The 21,705-nt window shown below is 35.7% G+C and overlaps 1 protein-coding gene across 9 annotated transcripts in view; it reads left to right on the plus strand.

The window, feature by feature from the left end:
• Positions 1-21,705, plus strand: part of ANKRD28 (ankyrin repeat domain 28) — a 205,623-nt gene that overhangs the window by 173,924 nt on the left and 9,994 nt on the right. For all 9 annotated transcript variants that reach the window (XM_059390886.1, XM_059390889.1, XM_059390893.1 and 6 more), the window contains 11 exons: positions 3,797-3,908; positions 5,060-5,086; positions 5,497-5,571; positions 8,372-8,573; positions 12,485-12,572; positions 13,019-13,136; positions 13,681-13,900; positions 19,708-19,795; positions 19,885-19,968; positions 20,650-20,795; positions 21,430-21,512. In XM_059390886.1, coding sequence (XP_059246869.1) covers positions 3,797-3,908; positions 5,060-5,086; positions 5,497-5,571; positions 8,372-8,573; positions 12,485-12,572; positions 13,019-13,136; positions 13,681-13,900; positions 19,708-19,795; positions 19,885-19,968; positions 20,650-20,795; positions 21,430-21,512 — 1,243 coding nt within the window. The remainder of the gene's footprint in view (positions 1-3,796; positions 3,909-5,059; positions 5,087-5,496; positions 5,572-8,371; positions 8,574-12,484; positions 12,573-13,018; positions 13,137-13,680; positions 13,901-19,707; positions 19,796-19,884; positions 19,969-20,649; positions 20,796-21,429; positions 21,513-21,705) is intronic.

Genomic DNA, 21,705 nt, shown 5'->3' on the forward strand with positions numbered 1-21,705 from the left:
GTAGAGATTACCCAAGGTCCTCTTGCCCTTAGACAGTTACCTTAAACCTGAATTCTTATTCAGAAACCAAGAGAATAACAATGTTGAACCCATACTGTTTGGGATTTGTGGTTTTGTTTTAAACCAATCTACTTTTTTTTGTAGAAGTGTATCAGTACTAAAGTGATATAAATCAGTTCTTTCACCTAATATAAACTGTCTTGAGCAACAGCCTAGTGATACTTACTACTTAAACATTTAATTCTCAGTATCTACACAAAGCAGCCTAATGTGCTAGAAAGAACATGAACTTTGGGATCCAAAAGACCCAGTTTAAATCTTGGGGTTTCTATATTATACCCCTTTGAGCCTGAGCAGGTAATTGCCAAGCAAAATCTTTATCTGTAAAATTGAAAAGAAACTTACTTAGAATTGTGGGGAAAACTGAGATTATGTATATAAAATCATCTAGCACTGTTTTTTTTGTTTTTTGTTTTTTGGGTTTTTTTTTCTTTAAGATTTACTTGAGAGAATGGGGGAGGGACAAAGGGAGATAATCTTCAAGCAGATTCCCCACTGAACATGGAGTCCAACACAGGGCTGAATCTCATGAGATCATGACTGGAGTCTAAACCAGGAGTTGGTCTCTTAACTGACTGAGCCACCCAGGTGCCCCTCTCACACTATTTCTTAGAGCCTCTGTTTCTTTAAAGTATCAGAATCCTAGAGGTCCTGTCTAATGCCATCATTTATTATCTCAGTGATTTGGTCTTGAGGACTTTCTGGAAGCTATAAGCTACAGTAACCATTTTAGGATACCAGAGGCATCCTTTCAATAAATGATTGTTTTGGAGACTCAATTAGTAGCACTGTAACATTGATAAAATATTGGGGCACCTGGGTGGCTCAGTGGTTAAGCATCTAACTCTTGATTTCAGTTCAGGTCATGATCTCAGGGTTGTGATACCCAAACTTTGTGTGGGGCTTCAGCCTGGGCATGGAGCCCGCTTAAGATAGTCTCTCCTGTCCCTCTGCCCTCTCCCCGTCCCAGAAAAACCAAAAACAGAAATGTTGTCTTATTTTTATTTTTTTATTTCTCATAAAATAATCTGGAACGATTAATTCATACTTACAAGTGTGAAATATTTTCTTTAAAAGGACACAAAATCCCCATAACCTCAAATTACTACTATTCAGTAATGTGTATTTGTGGTTTTTTTTTTTTATGATCCTTTGCTAATCCCCTGTCAGCATCCCCAGGGAAGGTTGTTTATATCTTGATTTTCTGGCTTTGATAAAATCAGTGTGTTAACTTACAATCAGGAAAAAAGAATACACTCTCTCCCCTCCATCTTATTTGCAAATTAGATGTGAGGTCCACATATTCAAGACCAAGGAATTTTGTGGTTCAGTATTTTATAAGCACCCAGGTTAAAGTGCCACTCTAACTCATTAACCCCTGTGCTGAAGTATTTGGTAGCATGAAGAGGACACTGGATGAAGAGAAGACCTGAGGTCTGGTCCTTGCTTTGCTGTATGCTAGCCAAAAGATCTTGAATATGATTTGATTTTCCTGAGTGTCAGTAATTTTTTCCATTTGTTGAAGATAATGCTTTATCTCACAAAGTAGTTAATGAAAGTTGATACTGCTTAGCAAAATGTAAAAGGCAGGCCAGTAGAAGGAATTTTATTTCAAAGTAACTTAGTCATTGTTTTGTTATAGGAAACCAATTAAATGAATAATATGAATGTAAAAAAAATAAATCATATGATTTGATAAGAATTAATGTATAACAAATTATTTGAAGCCATTTAATGCTGTATCCATGGACCAGTCATTGTAAATATATTGAGATGTGCTTTCTTACTTTAGAACGTAAATACGAACTTACCTACTTGTTTTGCTTTCCTTAAATTTTTTTTTCAGTACTCATGTATCAGGAAGTTATCTTAAAATAGTTTTTTCCACTGATAGAATCTGCTTTGTACTCAGGTCTCAGTTGGAGAACTATTTCTGTTTCATCTCTCTCATCTAGAGAATTTGGTTAAAGATAAAAAGATATGCCCTTGGGTGAAATGTTTGTGCCTACAAAGCAATAGGACTGTCCTCCAGGCCTGCAGGTCTTTTATCCATTCCAGTGAGCACTTACCTCTGACTTGGACACCTAGGAAAGAAAACTAGACACAGTTTATACACTGTCTGGAACACTTTCTGCCAAACCCTCAAAGCTAGTTTATGAACACCAAAAAACACCAATCTTGTTACTTTAGATTCAGATTTGGGTTTTTTTGATCATGATGATACCCAGTTCACCATATTTGACTAATAATTTTAACTATACATAAATGTTAAAATTCCACTTGAATGGATAGACATTTGCTACTATTGAGGATAGTAAATATAGAGTCTGCAAGTAATTACTAAGAGATCTAAAGGATTTTAAGCAATTCAGCATTAAAGAAATGTGTTGGCACTGAAAAGAAAGGCCCTTATAGGTAGATAGATGATTGATGCATAGATAACATATATGATAGTTCTGTATATGTGTAATACATATACATAATACATATATGTGTAATACATAATGATAGTTATGTATATGTGTAATACATTCTATATATATATATATATGATACAGTTACTAAAAGATCAGTTACATTGCTTTGGAGTTCTTTTTTGTTTGTTTTTATATAATTTAAGTATGCTTTTAGAAACTTGAAATTTTTTACACTTTTTTTTTCTAATTCTAGTATAGTTAATCATACAGTGTGATATTAGTTTAGGTATACAATATAGTGATTCAGCAATTCCATACATCACCCAGTGCTCATCTTAGCAAGTGCACTCCTTAAGGAAACTTGAATTTTTAACAAGTAATTTGATTATGAATTTTCCCTCGGTATTTGAATTAATATTTAGTTAGACATACTATAATATTAGACAAATTATCAACAAATAATTATGGATGTGAAATTTGAGCATAAATGGAGTTTAGCATTCTTAGTTGGATTTCTGCTCCCCACCCCATGTATAAAAGGAACAGAGGCCATTTTACCACAAAGGTGAAATGATTTGATTTGCTCAAGATCATTGGTAAGAGACTAGTTCTATATACAATCTTCTAATTTCTAATTCAGTGCTCCTTTTTTGCTACATTAACAATAAAATGTACTAAAATTATAACAGATCGTGAATTGTACCTTTTAAAATTATTTTTCTAATGCTTTGATAGCACAGGAATCAGATAAATCTGCCATGGGAGAATCTTTCTTGTTACCTACATATGACTTTACACCATTTACAGTCTTCTCAGTCCTCTGATTCAAGATCATTGAATTCTGACCTTGTTATCCTGAGATTTTTTTTATATCCTTTCTTCAGCTTCCTAATGAGATACTACACCCACTATGTGTTCCAGATACGTCAACAGTAATATTGCCAACATTGGATGCTCACCACCACTAAGTTTAATCCTGTCAGATATTGTTTGAGTGGAATAGGTGGTGCCATACATAGTGACTGTGTAAAAGACAGCCAGCCCTCAGGTATACTGAGCTTGTTGACAGAATTTGGAGATATTCATTTTGAATGAAGGATATTCTCTAATGAACATTTCGTTTGTATTCTTAGGATAGTTACAGTTAATGTCATTTAAATGACATTTATATAGTGTAGATGTATTTGTAATTTTTACTTTTCTCAAGAAAAAGAAAAATTGCAAGAAATTATAAGAAAAATTGTCAGTTTTTAGTTTCAGATTGTCTTTATCATTGGTTAAAATGCAAAATTTAGAATTTTGAACATTACTATATATAGGTGCCTGGAATACTTATTGCGAAATGATGCAAATCCAGGGATCCGTGACAAGCAAGGATACAATGCAGTTCATTATTCAGCTGCTTATGGTCACCGTCTTTGTCTTCAGCTGGTAAGATTTGTGAATTGTTGTGGAAAGACTAATGTGATTTATATTCTAATAACATAATGAGAATGAGAATAAATGAACCAAACAAACTCTCTTTTTAATATTTTTAGATCCATTATATACCTCTAAAATTCATACTTGCTTGCCTCAATAAGATATCTCTCATTCCCTTTGCCTTTCAAAAAGAAGAGAACGGAGAAAATTAGATCTCTGGAAAGGGCTTCTTGTGTCCTTCCCTTACTACCCTGTGTTGATGTAGCATTTCTTTTCCCTTTTCCTTTAAATAAATGTTTTCCAGAAATTTCTAAAGAACTGTAACTATGTGTTGTGTGAGAAATGTCCCTGTAAGAGGAGGGTTTTTTCCCCTATAAATTATTTAGAGATTTCTGAAAGGCCCATTCTTTTTACAGTCCCTCCTGATAGGGGAGACAGTACATCTGCAAAGGAGCTTTTTATTTCAACTGTGATCTCATTCTTGAATATATACGCCATTCACCATACTTTGCCAAACCAAAGAGAAAGCAAGAGACAATTTAAAAGATTATCAAGTGTGTAACAGATACTTCAAGTTAAAAGTTTCTTTAGACTGACTTATAAATTATATTAAACTTTGCTTCTCTTCAACAGAGAGTGGATATTAAAGATAGAAAAAGGTTGACCTGTTTAATGCAGTACTTAAAACCCTGCTATCAGAAATAACAAATATTTCCTTGGGTTATTATGGTATCTTGTACACTAAAGTCTTAGACCCATGAATAGAGATATGTGGTATATTATACTGCATACTTATTTATTTAAAAAATTTAATTTGGGGGGCGCCTGGGTGGCTCAGTGGGTTAAGCTGCTGCCTTCGGCTCGGGTCATGATCTCAGGGTCCTGGGATCGAGTCCCGCATCGGGCTCTCTGCTCAGCAGGGAGCCTGCTTCCCTCTCTCTCTCTCTGCCTGCCTCTCTGTCTACTTGTGATCTCTCTCTGTCAAATAAATAAATAAAATCTTTAAAAAAAAAAGAAATTTAATTTGTTTGAGGCAAAGGGAACACAAGCTCAGAATAGAATTTAACAAAGCTTTGTGTAAATAGAGACCTGTAACATATAGCTCTAATATATATGAATATTTTCTAAGCTAAATATTCTTATTTTGAATTTTATTTCAGATTGCAAGTGAAACTCCTTTAGATGTTGTAAGTAATCCGCCCCCCATTTGGAGTGTTGTAATTAATTTATTTGCTCTCACTAGAGCTGAAGCCCATTCTACACATTCCTGGGAACAAAAAGACAAGTACATTTAGGGTATGGGGCTGGGGGAGGTGGTTCTTACTTGGTGGTGAGTAAATAGCATTTCCCTCAAGCTAGTATATAGCCCTACCTTAGAGCTCTTATTCTGTGGTCCTCACCACCCTTTTATGATGATCTATTGTATAAGCTTGCTGAGTGGAATCTTCACAGTATAATGGTCTGAGATTTTAAAATTCATATTTAAGTATCAATTTTTACTCTAAAATGTATTTAAACTTGAGGAAGGAGGCAGGAATAACTGCTGCAATATATCTAAAAGTACCATTTCTGACATTTCAAATACTTTTTCTTTCAGTTAATGGAAACCTCTGGGACAGACATGCTGAATGATTCAGACAACAGAGCAACAATAAGCCCTTTACATTTGGCCGTGAGTACTGCCTTTACAGCCAACTTGATTCCTGGTTTATTGAAAATATCTCCCATCTGGTTGTTTGACTCAAACTAGTACTTTTGGGCCATGTATGATGATCATGAAATTAAATCTTCAACAACTTTTTAAAGTCAGAGGCTTCTTGAGTGTACCTGTTATGATTTATTTAAAAGATAAACAGTGATCTTTGGGTTTCTCCCAAAGCCTACTCTAAGGGAGAGAATATACCTGTGATGTGAATTTTAAAATGCACTGCCCTAATGGAATGACTTCTAACTAGCTGAGCAGAACTGTATTTTCTGCTGCATTTCTACAACTTTTTTGATTTTGGAGCACTAAGTGTGTGTTCACTGGTCCTTCATTTGCTCATACCATAGAATTTGGCTCTATGATTTGTAATTTCTGTTTTAGCTTGAGATGCCTTTGATTTTTTTCTCATAATGTCAGTCACTACGAGGAGAAGGTTAGTGAAGTAAAACAGTTCTTTAACTCAGATGTGGGAATAAATTACTTTAGGAAATTTCAAGCAAGGGCCAATCTTGTTCGTTTTGTGCTGAAAGAAGAATCTGTTTTTGAAACAGAATGTTAGCAGTTGTTTGGGGTGAGATGAAGATTGAGAATCAGGAGATTTGGATATAGTCACTAGCTATTTGGGAGATTGCTGGATTTACATGTTTACATGTTTATAAGGGTTTATACCTACGCTAATGAGGATCACTACAAGTTCACTGATCCCTTTGTTTTCTTCTCACATATGCTGGGTTTTTTTTTTTTATAAGATTCTCCTGCATATTTTCTAACACCAGTGCATCTGCATTGAATTTTCTACCCCTTTCTCCCTGCTTAGTACTTCCTACCATTTTCTGAATGACTAAGGAGGTATGCTGCAATGTCTTGCTTCCTTGCCCTTTGGGTCTTTAGAAATACTGTCTGCTCTCCCAGACTTGCAGAGTAAATAAGTCATCCCGAAGGGCAAAGCCAACATGGAGAAGATAGCTATTTTACTGTTGATGGCAAGAAATGAAGTCTGACTAGGCAGTTCTTACATCATCATCATCATTCTTAAACTAGCACTGCCATTTCCTAAGCACTTACTAGGTGCCAGACTAAGCACTTTGCCAAGTTTTTGAATATGTTATCTGAAACTTTTTCTTTTTTTAACTAGTTTTTGTTTACTTCGTGGCTGTTATGTGTAGTAGTGTTATATATGAACATGGCTATTTGTGCTCAGTAGTGTTTTTAAGCTGAAATGGAAACAATTTTTAATTTAGTAATTAGACTCAGTGAACTGTGATGATACCACCACTTTTCACATTTTGTATCTGTTCCCAGGAGGTTTTCAGAAATTAACTTGAAGTGATTTTTCTTTCCCTTCCAAACTTTCCCAATCCAGGACACCTTGATGCTGTGAAAACACACTAGATTGAGGTCTTGGTTCTTGTCTTTGCATATAGTACCTGTTCAGATTCCTTGTTTCCATCTTATACAGGGACATCTTGAGGGGAACGCCCCTCTGGCAAATCCATCATGGCTTCTTGTCATCCTTATTTGTCTCTTGTTGTTGTATACTGTCTTCTGCATATATGGTGTTTCTCAAAAGTTCTTTCTGCTAGTAGCAAGTTTCATTGAGCCAGTATTGAAGAACAAGATTAAATATAATCCTAGGGCAGTAGAGTTCCTAAAGTAGAGTTATTTAAATCTTTGAGGTGGTTGAGAATCTCTGTAGGTAGTCAGAAACAGCAAAGAGATCAGTAAGGCCCAGAGCAACTATACGTCTTCCTGGTACTTTCTGACATTTTCTGCAAGAAATAACTTTGCAGTCCTTTGTTGCTGTTTGGGGCTTTCTTCTAGCTATATATCTTTTTTCAGATTTAGTTCAAGTATGGTAGAATTTTACATATTTCAATTTCCAGTGAAACATTCACATGTGATTAACAAACTACTAAGCTTTAGTTCTGAATGGCATTAGCACTGGCATATGAAAGTCCTTTAGCTACAAAATGGTAATACGAGTGAACTAAAGAAAACATTGTTTGCGTGCCACAACTAGGTCTTGTTAATTGCTTTATGTCTTGCTCAGCATCTAGCCCAACGAAAGTAATAGATGTTCAGTTGACATGTTGGTTTTGATATGAATTACATGGAAAGCCTCTTCATCAGACTGTGGTAAAGAAAGGGACTTCAGTCTGACAAACCTTTACATTTTTATCCTCTTAATTATATAGCTAGTACCTGGCACATGGCAGTTATTCAAGCGGGGCTCAGTGTTAAGTATTTTTGCACTAAAAGAAGTGTTTGTTTTTCATATACAGCATGTTATGAAGTGTGAGGATAGTCATTTCAGTTTAAGAAATCAGAATACTCGAATACTAATTAACTTCAGTTGCTGGCTATCTCTATAATTTAAATATAGTAAAATTTTATCAGAGTTAAGTGGAGCACTAACTGTGATTAATAGCATAGGCTTTGCAATCATGGACTTAGAATGAAAGGTTTAACTGAATCTGTATTATACACTCATTGAATGCCAGGAACCAGACCATTGTATGTTAGTGATAAAATCACCTGTCATTTGAACATTTATTCTCTGCTTAATACCCATTCTCTAACACTGTAGTTTACTATTTGGTTATTAGAAAAATTTATACTTAACTTTTCTTAACTCTCAGTATGCACGTTTTAGATTATCTCAGGTGTAATAATGTGAAAACAAGTTTGCTTGTTACTTTGTTTTCTAAGGTATCTGAGAAGTCGAAGTATATTCTTTTTTAATTTATATTTTTTTATTTATTCCTAGGCCTATCATGGTCACCATCAAGCACTAGAAGTGTTGGTACAGTCTTTATTAGATCTTGATGTGAGAAATAGTAGTGGAAGAACACCCTTAGATCTTGCAGCATTTAAGGGCCATGTTGAATGTGTGGATGTACTCATTAATCAGGGAGCCTCAATTTTAGTAAAAGATTATATTTTGAAGAGAACACCTATACATGCTGCAGGTATGTTAAAAATTATGCATGATTTTAGTTACCACTTTGTGTCTAATACTCTTTTTAAATTTTTTGTGTGTTATACTACTGGTAATTATTTTAATAACGTTGACTTTAAACAGTTGAATGAGGAATGTGCCTGGTTAAGCATCTGACTCTTGACTTTGGCTCAGGTCATAATCTCAGAATCCTGGGATCAAGCCGTATGTCAGGCTCTGCTCTGCATGGACTCTGCTTGTCCTTCTTCCTCTGCTCCTCCCTCCTCTTGTGCACATGTACTCGCCTGCTCTCTCAAATAAATAAATAAAATCTTAAAAAAATAAAAGGTCAGGTGATTCTTTCAAGGAAAAGCCAGAAGCAAGATTATGATTGCTTTAAAACATTATCTACCTTAGAAATTGGATTTAGGGGCGCCTGGGTGGCTCAGTGGGTTAAGCCTCTGCCTTGGGCTCAGGTCATGATCTCAGGGTCCTGGGATCGAGCTCTGCAACGGGCTCTCTGCTCAGCGGGGAGCCTGCTTCCCTCTCTGTCTCTCTGCCTGTGCCTCTCTGCCTACTTGTGATTTCTCTGTCAAATAAATAAATAAAATCTTTAAAAAAAAAAAAAAAAGAAATTGGATTTATGTAGTAGTCTAACTTCGGAAGTACTTCTTCAGTAAAACAGTGAAATATTTTTTACTTCTTTTTTTTTTTTTTTAAGATTTTATTTATTTATTTGACAGACAGAGATCACAAGTAGGCAGAGAGGCAGGCAGAGAGAGAGAGAGGGAAGCAGGCTCCCTGCTGAGCAGAGAGCCCGATGCGGGGCTCGATCCCAGGACCCTGAGATCATGACCCGAGCCGAAGGCAGCAGCCCAAACCACTGAGCCACCCAGGCGCCCCTTTTTTACTTCTTTTTGATGGAAGTTATTTTGGATTGGTACATGCTTTCATTTAACAGTTGGTGAACATTTTGGATTCTTGTACCAGAGTGATGCATTAAATACATACAAAGGCAGGAGTTATAGAGCACCTACTTCATGCAAGATCTACTCCATGGTGTGATTTTGTGATGTTACAAATGTGTGAAATTGCAAAATTATGTAATTTTGTTGTTCTGTGACTTGGTACTGCTGTATACTACTAGCAGATTTAAATTCACAGCTCTCTACAAGAATTACTACAAGTTATTATTTATTATATTATATTATATTATATTTTATGTTTAAGATTTTATTTATTTATTTGACAGAGAGACAGCAAGAGAGGGAACACAAGCAGGGGGAGTGGGAGAAGTAGAAGCTTCCTTACGTAGGGCTCAATCCCAGAACACTGGGATCATGACCTGAGCCAAAGGTGGACATGTAATGACTGAGCCACCCAGGCACCCCTGTATTCATTTTAAATAGCTAAGACTGGTACACTGAAAGAAATCCTAACCAAGTTTTTTTTTTCACCCCCATTAGGCCTCCTTTATATGATTAGATTCATTTCAGTTAGTCTGTTTTTACAGAGTGACTTTTTTTTAAGATTTTGTTTATTTGACAGAGATCACAAGTAGGCAGAGAGGCAGGCAGAGAGAGAGGAAGGGAAGCAGGCTCCCTGCTAAGCACAGAGCCCGATGCAGGGCTCAATCCCAGGACCTTGGAATCATGACCTGAGCTGAAGGCAGAGGCTTAACCCACTGAGCCACCCAGGCACCCCTACAGAGTGATTTTTAAGGACACATTTTAACATGGGTCTTGGACTTTACTTCTAGTCCTTTAGGACACTTGCATTTTTGAAGACTCTCAGTAAAACCCACTAGTGCTCCATAGCAGTCTTTCAGAAATTATCAGATATTCAAGCAGGGCTCAAAAATGGAAAAATTTTTAAGTGGATTAAAATTCCTAATACATGTGTATATATGGGGTGCCTGGGTGACTCAGTGGGTTAGGACTCTGCTTTCGGCTCAAGTCATGATCTCAGGGTCCTGGGATCGAGCCCTTCAGCGGGGAGCCTGCTTGCCCCTCTCTCTCTGCCTGCCTCTCTGCCTACTTGTAATCTCTGTCTGTCAAATAAATAAATAAAATCTTTAAAAAAAAATTAAAGAAAAATAAACGTGTATCTATAAACTGCTAAATGGTAAGAATTAAGTCAAAATGCCATCCTTTTCTATTATCTTATTCTGGGAAAAAAAAATGAAGTTTATATACCATTCTACAACTTAATAATTTTTGTGTTGTAAGCGCAGATCATTTGCAGAGCTGATTTAAAGCTTTCATGGAGTGGTTTGCACTCTTAATTGAAAAATATTGAAACAAGACACTAGCCAGTCCCTTAGAAGTGGCTAACCAATGTCAGATAGTCTATATATCCTATCCCCTGAAAAAGCTACAGGCTATTGTTTGTGCCTACCTATTTAATAAATGCACACCTAGTTCTGTAGATACCTTTCAAATGTGGAGATTGTTAAAGAGCACCTTAGTCATAAGTAATGAGGAGGACATTGCAATTTTTTTTCCAAAAGGGAACCAGTTTTCTCCTACAGTGATGTTATGCTTGATGTTTTAAGTATTGAACTTACAAAACAAACAAACAAAAAAACCCTCAGGAGCTACTGTGAACTGAGTGTAAGTGAGTCCATTAAAGAAGTGGCAGGCCGAACAATTTCCTTGATGCATCCCCAAGTGAGATTCTTTAGTGTCAGCTGTTATTGATTACATTGAGAGCTGCTGGCAGAGTGTAGCATATAGATATGGAATGATTTTGTACCGTAAGTCTTAATTAATAACTATTAGAATTTAATATAGCTATTAGAAGGTACTGTAGAATATTAGGGCACCTAGCTTTCTTTCATTAATTTGTCTTTTAATTAGGAAGAACAGTGATAGATATTCCTTTTTGCAACATTATGTGACTTACATATTTAAACTTCAAATTTTACTGTATTATGGGAAGGACCTGAATTTTGCTTACCTTAAAAGCTTACTGTTTTGGAGTGCCTGGATGGCTCAGTTGGTTAAACATCTGCCTTCAGCTCCAGGCATGATCCCAGGGTCCTAGGATTGAGCCTTGCATTGGGCTCCCTGCTCACTGGGGAGCCTGCTTCTCCCTCTCTCCACTCGGGCTATCTCTCACTATCTCTGTTTGTCTCTCTTCTCTCAAATAAATAAATAAACCCACTCCCCCCCAAAAAGATTGCTGTTTTCTCTAGGCTACTTCTGTTTTATACCATTGCCCATTTTATGTTTAGACATTTAAATACAGTCTTTAAATAGATGGTTTCTTCTTTGATTATATATGTATCCATTGGCATACTTTCATAGTACCCAACTAAAAGGTGGCTTAAGTGACAAGTGTTTATCCTCTCACAAAATGTTCAGAGGTAGAGTCAGCTCCAGAATTGATTGATTCAGCAGTGGTGTCAGAGCTCTCTATTCTCTTGCCTTTGCAGTCATGGCACAGAATAGCTACTGCTTCTTTACAGGATTCACATAAAAAATCAGGAAAAGAAGAACTTGTCATTATCAAGATAAAAATCCCAGAAGCCCTCAGACTTCTTAGAATCTCAGTGGTCAGACTAGACCAAGACTCATCTTGAAGCCAGTCATTGGCAAAAAATGTAGTTGCGATGAACTTGATCTAATCACAGTTTCATCCCTTGGCTAAAGGCAGGGTGCCTCCCCTTGATCACAGTTGCTACCATCAAAGCACCAAATAAAATGAGTATTTTGTTGGCAGGACAGTTGGTGAGGGATGGCTATGGCCGCATTTTACCATGGGGGATTTAAATCTATTCAGTTTCACCAACAAAGGCAATAGAAACCTTCTTTGTATCTATACTTTGACTAGTAAATTCAGTGATAGGATCTCACAGGCACATCTAGAAAATATGCCCTAAGATGGAAATTCTCTGTTTTACCATTGTAATTACTGAAATTTTAAAATATCACTCTACAGCAACAAATGGTCATTCAGAGTGCTTGCGGCTACTAATAGGAAATGCAGAACCACAGAATGCAGTAGACATTCAAGATGGAAATGGACAGTAAGTTCTAATGATTTTTAAATTATTTTTAAGATGTGTGTTGAGGGGCGCCTGGGTGGCTCAGTTGGTTAAAGCCTCTGCCTTTGGCTCAGGTCATGGTCTCAGAGTCCTGGGATTGAGCCCCCGCATCAGACTCTCTGCTCAGCAGGGAGCCTGCTTCTCCCCCATCCCCCCCACCCTGCCTGCTTGTAATCTCTGCCTGTCAAATAAATAATAATAATAATAATAATATGTGTGTTGATCTTCATGCTTTTGCCCCTATTTTAGTAAATCTATCATAATATGTTAACTGAATAGCATCAAGTGTAGTTTTCTCATCTAAGTATACTTTAAATTTGCATCACAAAAAGACATGTTTAGAAAACAGGCCAACACACTGTTTAATTGTTTTTCATGGAGTGGAGTCTTAGGTTCTTAACACTGAACCTATTCCTGTTGTTGCCCAGGACTCCTCTGATGCTGTCTGTTCTCAATGGGCACACGGACTGTGTTTACTCACTGCTGAACAAAGGAGCAAATGTAGATGCCAAAGATAAATGGGGAAGGACAGCATTGCATAGAGGGGTAAGCAAAAATGTTCCCATTGCCTTTAATAAAAAATTTCTTAGGATCTCATTTTCCCTAAAACTAAACTTGGATGTGTTTATTTTTCTTCATCAGATTTTTACTAAGTAGTTTTGGATCACTAATTTTAAACAGCTACAAAACACAACTTAATTTAGGAAACAGTGTTGGAAGAAAATTTTAAAACCCCAAAACCTTGAGTAGACTTAATGTCCATTTTACTTTTTCTCATTATTACAACTATTTTCTTAGACATTTTTGTCTTTTTCCCTTTGCAACCATTCACCTTTTTTGCCTTCATTGTTTTTACTGATTTATAAGTTCCTTTATTCCTGTTTCTCATAATACTTGTGTTTTGACAAAGTTACTGCTTTACATGAATTTTTAAGCCTTTTCCAATAAAAACACTTAATTACTAAAAAAAAAGATAAATGCTTTAATTGATGGACAAATATGGGGAATACAGACTTTAAAAATTTTTTTAAGTTGGCACATAGTACACAAGATAATATATTCAAATACCTACAAATACTTTTTCTTTCAGGCAGTTACAGGCCATGAAGAATGTGTAGATGCATTACTTCAACATGGTGCTAAGTGCTTATTTCGAGATAGCAGGGGCCGGACACCTATACACTTGTCAGCTGCCTGTGGACACATTGGTGTTCTCGGAGCCCTTTTGCAGTCAGCAGCATCTGTAGATGCAAACCCAGCCATAGCAGACAATCATGGATATACAGCACTTCACTGGGCCTGCTACAACGGTTGAGTATACAGTTATAAATCTACATTAAATGCCTGTTAATGTACCAAACAGAGACAACAAACTATAACACACTACGATATTATGAATATTTATTAGGCAACTGTGAGATCAGTAGGAACATAGAAATACTATACCTATGTAGTTGTAAGCTTACTCCTACCACTTGTCACGGTAAAGCCAAAGATCTTTTGATATAAACTCATCATTAAGTTTGAAATTTTTCTTAGATCTTTGCTTCAACAGGTATTTTTGCATTTTTAACATACTTCTATTAATATTTACAATGTCCTTTATATATATAATATGCTCATAGTTTGATTTTGTTCTTTTTCTTTCTAAGTGTACTTGTATTGGGGGGAAAGGTAGCAAAAAATAAAAATGTATCACATTCTAAACTGAAATCTGTATATGTTTTCTGAGTACATTGCAAGATAGATCCTTCTAGCAACAGTAACATGTATGTTCCACATTTTAAGGGACTAAAATCTTAGCAGATCACAGACCTAGAAACTTAGAAGCTTTTATGGTTAAGTTAACTTTGCTACACGATCGGAACATACTGACCTTTGGCTTCCTAGAAGCTCACAGCCAGTCAGTCCTTTTATAGGTGGGCTCACTGACAATCACTCAGAAGTATAAAGCTGTTTAAGGTTTAAATGTTCAAAGTGAAGTTTGGCTTATGAAATGTCACTAATTAAGGTAATATAAGTGAAGAGGCATGTTGAGAAATAATGATTTTTTTTTCCTTGCATAGGGCCACAGATTTGATCATGTTAGAAAATGCTAGGGTACATTATGTACATTGTAAACATCAACTCTATCAAAAGTTTGGGCTTAGGGCTTTAGCAGGGATAAGAGGGGATTTTTAATTTGTTTTGAATTTCATTGTAGCGTTTAGATAACTCTTAGTTTTGAGAGCATACCTGAAAAACTAGTTCACAATTCTAATAACTTTCCCTCAAAATATTAAGAAAATATGAATTACCTCTTGATATAAATATTGACTTACTTAAAAAATAAGTATAGTATCTGTTTTAAAATCCAGCTGACTGCCTCACCAGAGAGTTGAGGTTTCTCCCTTTCTGTAATGTGCTCCTTCATGGTTCTTTTACTAGAGAAATCTTGACAGATAATGTTGAGTCACAGTGAAAGGGGAGAAACCTGAATCTTGCAAAATTATAGTTAATTAAATATTTTATAAGTATTTTCTAAAATGCAGTATTTGAATTTTCGTATTAATCCTTGTGCCAGAATTGAGAGTTCTAATCTTTTGCTGTTAGAAAGTTTTTGTCTCTTCTTGAGTTTTGTTCTGTGATGACTATTGGGCATCCATCATCTCTGAGTACCTTCTCTGGCACCATTTGTTGGTATCATCAAAACTTGAATAGTTAAATGTATTGCTAATTCACAAGCTCAGTTTAGTCTGTTTCATTTTTACTGCCTTAGATCCCAAGCCAGAACAGTTTTGAAGATTAAAACCTTTGGATTTCAACTTCTCTTTTTTCTTTTATACTCAGTAAAATTGGTATTTAATGAATATAGTGAAATGGCCAAAGACTAGTCCTGAACTTAAAAAGATAACTATATTTTGCCATTGGAGTTTGATTTTTTTAATAATATAATGATATTTTGCAAGTATGAGGAAAACCAAAACCATCTAATATTATAAGGAAACAATACAGATGTGAGTTTTACCATACTACAGATGTGAGTTTTATTTAAGAAATGAAACTAGGTTTTTTTTGTTTCGGTTTTTTGGTTTTGTTTTTAGAGAGGGCTGGAGAGTAGCAGAGGGAGAATCTTGAGCTGGCTCTATGCCCATCGCAGAGCCTTTGTGGGGCTCAGTCTCACAACCCTCAGATCATGACCTGAGCTGAAATCAAGAGTTGGATGCTTAGCTGACTAAGCCACCCAGGCATCCCAAGAAATGAAACTTTTTTGAAGCAGATTTTTATTGCTTGGTTCTTTTTTTCTTTTTTAATATATCAATGAGAATTAACCATTGGAAAAATCACAAAACAAGCGGTCTTTACTCGGGCAGGGCATTTAATTGTAAATAAACTGCTCTTGTAACTGCCCTTTGGAGAGTTACTATTATGACATTTCTTTTCAGGTCTTTATGGAGAGCACTGTTTCCCTAAAGTGAATTCCTACTCCGTTACTGCTAAATTTAGATTCTCTAAGCACCTTGTGTACAAGAGACAAAACAGACAAAATTTTGCATGAACTACATGCTTGGTTGCCATTTAAAGATGATAGCAGATGTGTCTTAATTTTCAGACTGTAGCAAATTTGTGCATTCTGAATTGAGCTGAAAGGAATTAGATGTGTGTTGGCTATACAAGCAGTCTAAAATTAATACCATATTTATAGTCAGAAGTCTGTTTCGTAATTTGGCATTCTGAGAGTAGAAAATGTAAAATGGTTTTACTTCCACAGTAATTATTCCATGTCTAAAAACAAAATTGGAAGCACTCTCACAAACCAGAAAACAACCTTTGTCTCAAAATTAAAATGAAATGATGACAAAGTTTTAGAAAAGAATTGGTTATACATACTACATTTAAAGTCCAGATTTTCAGTTTATATAGTCATTCAATCACAGAACTTAAAGAATACTTATATTATCCCTTTGTTTCTTTTAAAAATTGATAAATGGTGCTGGCTCCGTGGCTTAGCTGGTTAAAGCGCCTGTCTAGTAAAAATTGATAAATGTTTTTGAAGCTCTAAATGTCCTTGGAATATCCCTCTGAAACATGAAGAGACCAGTTGTGTCATCCTTTCATAAATGAGAACACAAAGTTTTCAGCTTGATATGATTGCTGGAGGTAATCAGTAGCCCAGAACTCTCTTTTTGCAGTATACAGTCTACTCCGTAATTCTCAGACCTTTCAGTCTCATGATCTGAGAGTTAGAGGCATCAATACTTACTATATTGGAAATGAGAAATGAAAAATTTGAGGATATTTATTAATTTACTTTAAAATAATAAATTCATTAATTAATATAAATAACATTTTTATAAAAAATAACTTCTTTTCAAAACAAAAAATTTTAGTGAGAAGGGTGGTAAATTTCTTTACTGCCTAGTTTAAGAAAAGACTAGTTTGCAACCATACCCCGGGGTTCCCCAGACTCACACCTTGAGAACTGCTATTCTAGGGTGATAGGAAACTCTTAAATCATGGAAACTTTCCATGGCTCCTTCTTTATAATGAGTTGATATTTGGAGAAAGAGTTAAAGCAAGTCTTCTCAACCTCAGCACTATTGCCATTTTGGCAAAAATTCTTTGTTGTGAGGGACTGCCGGTGGATGGAAGATGTTTAGCAACTTCGCTAACCTCGAACCCACTAAATGAGAGTAGCACCCTCTTACCCCATGCCCAGTTGTGATGAGCAAACATTCCTCCAGACATGGCTGAATGTCTTCTGAAAGGCAAAATTGCTCCAGTTGGGAACCATTGAATTAGAGAAAATAACTAACATAAGATGAAACAGTTATAGGTTACCTAAAACTTACTTTTTTCCTGGTAAAAACAATTATAGGATAAAAATTAAGTTGAGCTATTATTTGAGAATGATAGAGTAACTAAAAAGAAAATAAATCTGGCATCACTTTGTTAGACAAATACTGAGTCATAGAAATAAATAAATAGCCTGTATAAGAATCTAATTTATTCCTTTTTTTAATTAATTTATTTATTTTCAGAAAAACAGTATTCATTATTTTTTCACCACACCCAGTGCTCTATGCAATCCGTGCCCTCTATAATACCCACCACCTGGTACCCCAACCTCCCACCCCCCAGCCACTTCAAACCCCTCAGATTGTTTTTCAGAGTCCATAGTTTCTCATGATTCACCTCCCCTTCCAATTTACCCCAACTCCCTTCTCCTCTCTAACACCCCTTGTCCTCCATGATATTTGTTATGCTCCACAAATAAGTGAAACCATAATGATAGTTGACTCTCTCTGCTTGACTTATTTCACTCAGCATAATCTCTTCCAGTCCAGTCCATGGTGCTACAAAAGTTGGGTATGCATCCTTTCTGATGGAGGCATAATACTCCATAGTGTATATGGAACACATCTTCCTTATCTACTCGTCCGTTGAAGGGCTATTCCTAAAACAGGTTCCAAGTTACTAATGAAGTAAATGATGCAACATTTCATTTGCAACAATTATTATAGCAGTTGGATTTTAACTAAAATCCTTGCTTTAAAAATTAAGTAAAGAAAATCTTAGGTTTTTCCCTGTCTTCAAAAACTGTGGGCCAGGGAATCTGACTGGTTCAGTTGGTTGAGTGACTCTTGATTTCGACTCAGGTCATGGTGTCAAGGCTGTGGGATCAGCCCCGTATCCGGCTCCACACTCAGTCCGGAGTTTGCTTGAGATCTTTCTTCCCCTCTCCCTCTGCTTCTCCACCTGAGTTATTCGCATGTGCACGAGTGCTCTCCTCCCCCCCCCCGCACACTGCCCCCGCCAGATAAATAAAATCTTTAAAAATAAATAAATAAAAACTATGGGCCTATCTATCAGTAATCTGTACTTGTCCTTCAACCCAGTAATACCATTTCTAGGAAATTATCCTACAAAAATATTAAAAAAAAAAAAAAATACTGCAGGGAGCCTGGGTGGTTCAGTGGGTTAAGTGCCTACCTTCAGGTCATGATCCCAGCAGGCTCAGAGTGGGGAGGGGGGTCTGTCTGTCCCTCGGGCTCCCCCTACCGCTTGGGTACACTCACAAAAATAAATAAGTAAAATCTAAAAAAACTTTTTTAAATAAAGTACTGGAAGATTTTATTACAGCTTGTTTGGTTATATAACAGATGCAAACTAGCAATCACCTCAAAATACATAATTAGAAATTAAAATAATTTATGATATACTTTAATGCTGTGAAGTTTTTCCAAAGATTCAAAAATAAGATTTCTATATGTTACTATAGAAGGATATGTACTATTTATTAAGTGAAAAGCAAGTTGCAGAATTAAAATTTTTCATAAAAATTTTAAAAGGAAGTAGTACATGTATATGTACATGCAGTTTTATATGCCTAGAAATTTCTTGAAACTGTTTAGGTAATAGTGGTTACAATCTACAAAGTGGAACTGGAGATGGCGGTGGGGACAGAGACTTGTACTTCTTCCCTCTAGACACTACTCTAGTATTTGAGATTTTATCATTAGCTCATTACTAAAATCAAAATACTTACATTTTGAAGTTAATTATGCTATATAAATATATATTAATTTTAAAGTTATATTAGGCTATATAGGACATTTTTTTAAAATGACTAAATAGGGGCGTCTGGGTGGCTCAGTGGGTTAAAGCCTCTGCTTTCAGCTCAGGTCATGATCCCAGAGTCCTGGGATCGAGCCCCACATCAGGGTCTCTGATCAGCAAGGAGCCTGCTTCCTCCTCTCTCTCTGCGTGCTTCTCTGCCTACTTGGGATCACTGTCTGTCAAATAAATAAATAAAATCTTTTTAAAAAAATGACTGAATATCTTTAACTGGTCATCATAAAAAGAATAGTGAGAGTAAATTTTTTCCCCACAAAACGAATATTTGTTGTATCAGTAATAAACTGCTATAAAATTACAAGAAGCTTCTGAATTTCAGGTCTTGAGGTCGTAATTTGGATTTTAAAACTGCTAGAGATGTGATGTTTAGTGCGTTCAGTGAGCTCAGTTAGTTTTAATCCACGTGAAGTTTTTTCTTATTTGTGTTAGGGATATGTGGGTACATTTGGGCAATTACCTTTTTTGGATTTTAATATCTGATTCTCATTTACTTGTTTAGGTCATGAGACATGTGTAGAACTTCTTTTAGAACAGGAAGTTTTCCAAAAAATGGAAGGAAATGCTTTCAGTCCTTTGCATTGTGCTGTGTAAGTAAAGGCAGGTGAATCAGATTTGCTTTGACCATATAAGAAATACACCATTGCTGTGAGAGTGATCACTTTGTTACCTTACACAGGATAAATGACAACGAAGGTGCTGCTGAAATGTTAATTGATACTTTAGGTGCCAGCATCGTGAACGCCACAGATTCAAAAGGAAGGTAGGAATTCAACTACCTAGGAAATAGCTTGACTTGCAATAGGAAAAAAATTTAACTACTAGATTATGTGGAAGAATTAACAGAGAACCCATTATTAAGTAAAAGTTGATTTTTATATTTGGAAGTATAAATTGTCATAAAATCTTAATGTTTATAATGTATTATAAATTACATAATTATATATGTAATTAATATTGATATGCAATATATATAATTCTCATTATAAAAGGCTTTTTTATTACGATTTTTAGCCAGTCTTCCTCTTTAAAATTTGTAAAATGTAAGATTCCCTCTCCTTAAAGGTATGTTTGTTACCGAAGATGATTATTAATAAATGTAATAGTTTTCTAAATATAAATAAAGGCTGGAAAAGAGTCCACCAGTTGTAACAGGTGGCAATATTGGGTCAGGATTTATTTCTTCTCAAATTTCCTTGGTGATGTAATTTTGTTTAGCAATTTTATGTTGTACTAGTTTAATTAAGGGCCTTTTATATTATCAAATACCAATTACTCTGGCAGAAATTATTAAGCTCCATTAAGCCTATTTGTATCGAGGCAATGATTTTATAGCCTAATATGTAAACCCTTGGAAATTACTTGTCATAAATTCAGGAATAATTTTTTCTAGACTATGAGACCAACAGATTTAGTGAAATCTCCCTTTTTCTTTGTATTACAGAACCCCTCTCCATGCGGCCGCCTTCACAGACCATGTAGAGTGTTTACAGCTGCTTCTCAGCCATAATGCTCAAGTTAATTCTATAGACTCTTCTGGGAAAACCCCTCTCATGATGGCAGCAGAAAATGGACAGACAAATACAGTTGGTAAAGACACTGGTTAAGGCTTGTATTATTCTAATGCTATAAATACTATATTGCTTATATGTGTTTAACTTATGGAAAACTTAGATCCCAAGCCTTCTGACTCTGTCAAATTTGCCACAGTTATCTCCTGAGATTTAAAACCTCTAGCATGCTTTCAACCCACATTTTTATCTAGAGCCAAAATGTTTTCATTTGCCCTTGCTGATTAAACAGTCTTACTATAGCAAGGCAGTGTAGGATAATGGTAAAGACCCTGTCTCTGGAGTTAGATGGACAGCATATGAGTCCTAGTTCTACCAATTAAGTGACCTTATGACTCAATTTTTTCATTTTTGAAGTTTAGGAAAGTAACAGTGCCTACTTTGTGGGGTTATTGTGAGAGTATGAATCCAGAGTGTTTAAGGCATTATTTGAAATTTAGTAAACTCTCCCAGCATAAATGTTGCCATTGTGTCTGTGACTTACAGGATAACCTGATGATACAGTGTGTATATTTTAGGTTACAGTATTTTTCTTAAACTTTCACTAGAGGGATATTGTTGTTTTGTATCTTTATATTTCTCTACAGTGAGTTTATTAGTAATCTAAGATATGTGTTCGTAAATATAAGACTTGATGTAATTTTTCCTGCCAGAGATGCTGGTTAGCAGTGCTAGTGCAGATCTGACTTTACAAGATAACAGTAAAAACACCGCCCTCCATTTGGCTTGCAGCAAGGTAGGTACACATTTTAAGGGTATGTTTTCATTGTTTATATTAATAGTGGCCTTTCCCCCAAACTTAGTAAAGCTTTCCTACTGCACTGAAGTGAACAAAGCTAGAGATTGAAACCTCTCTACTGATCACTGGCATCAGATTTCTTGAGGGGGGGAAAAATTAACTGTCCTGTTAGGCACCATGATATATCAAA

Source organism: Mustela nigripes, chromosome 2, assembly GCF_022355385.1.
Source record: "Mustela nigripes isolate SB6536 chromosome 2, MUSNIG.SB6536, whole genome shotgun sequence".
Classification (NCBI taxonomy): Eukaryota; Metazoa; Chordata; class Mammalia; order Carnivora; family Mustelidae; genus Mustela; species Mustela nigripes.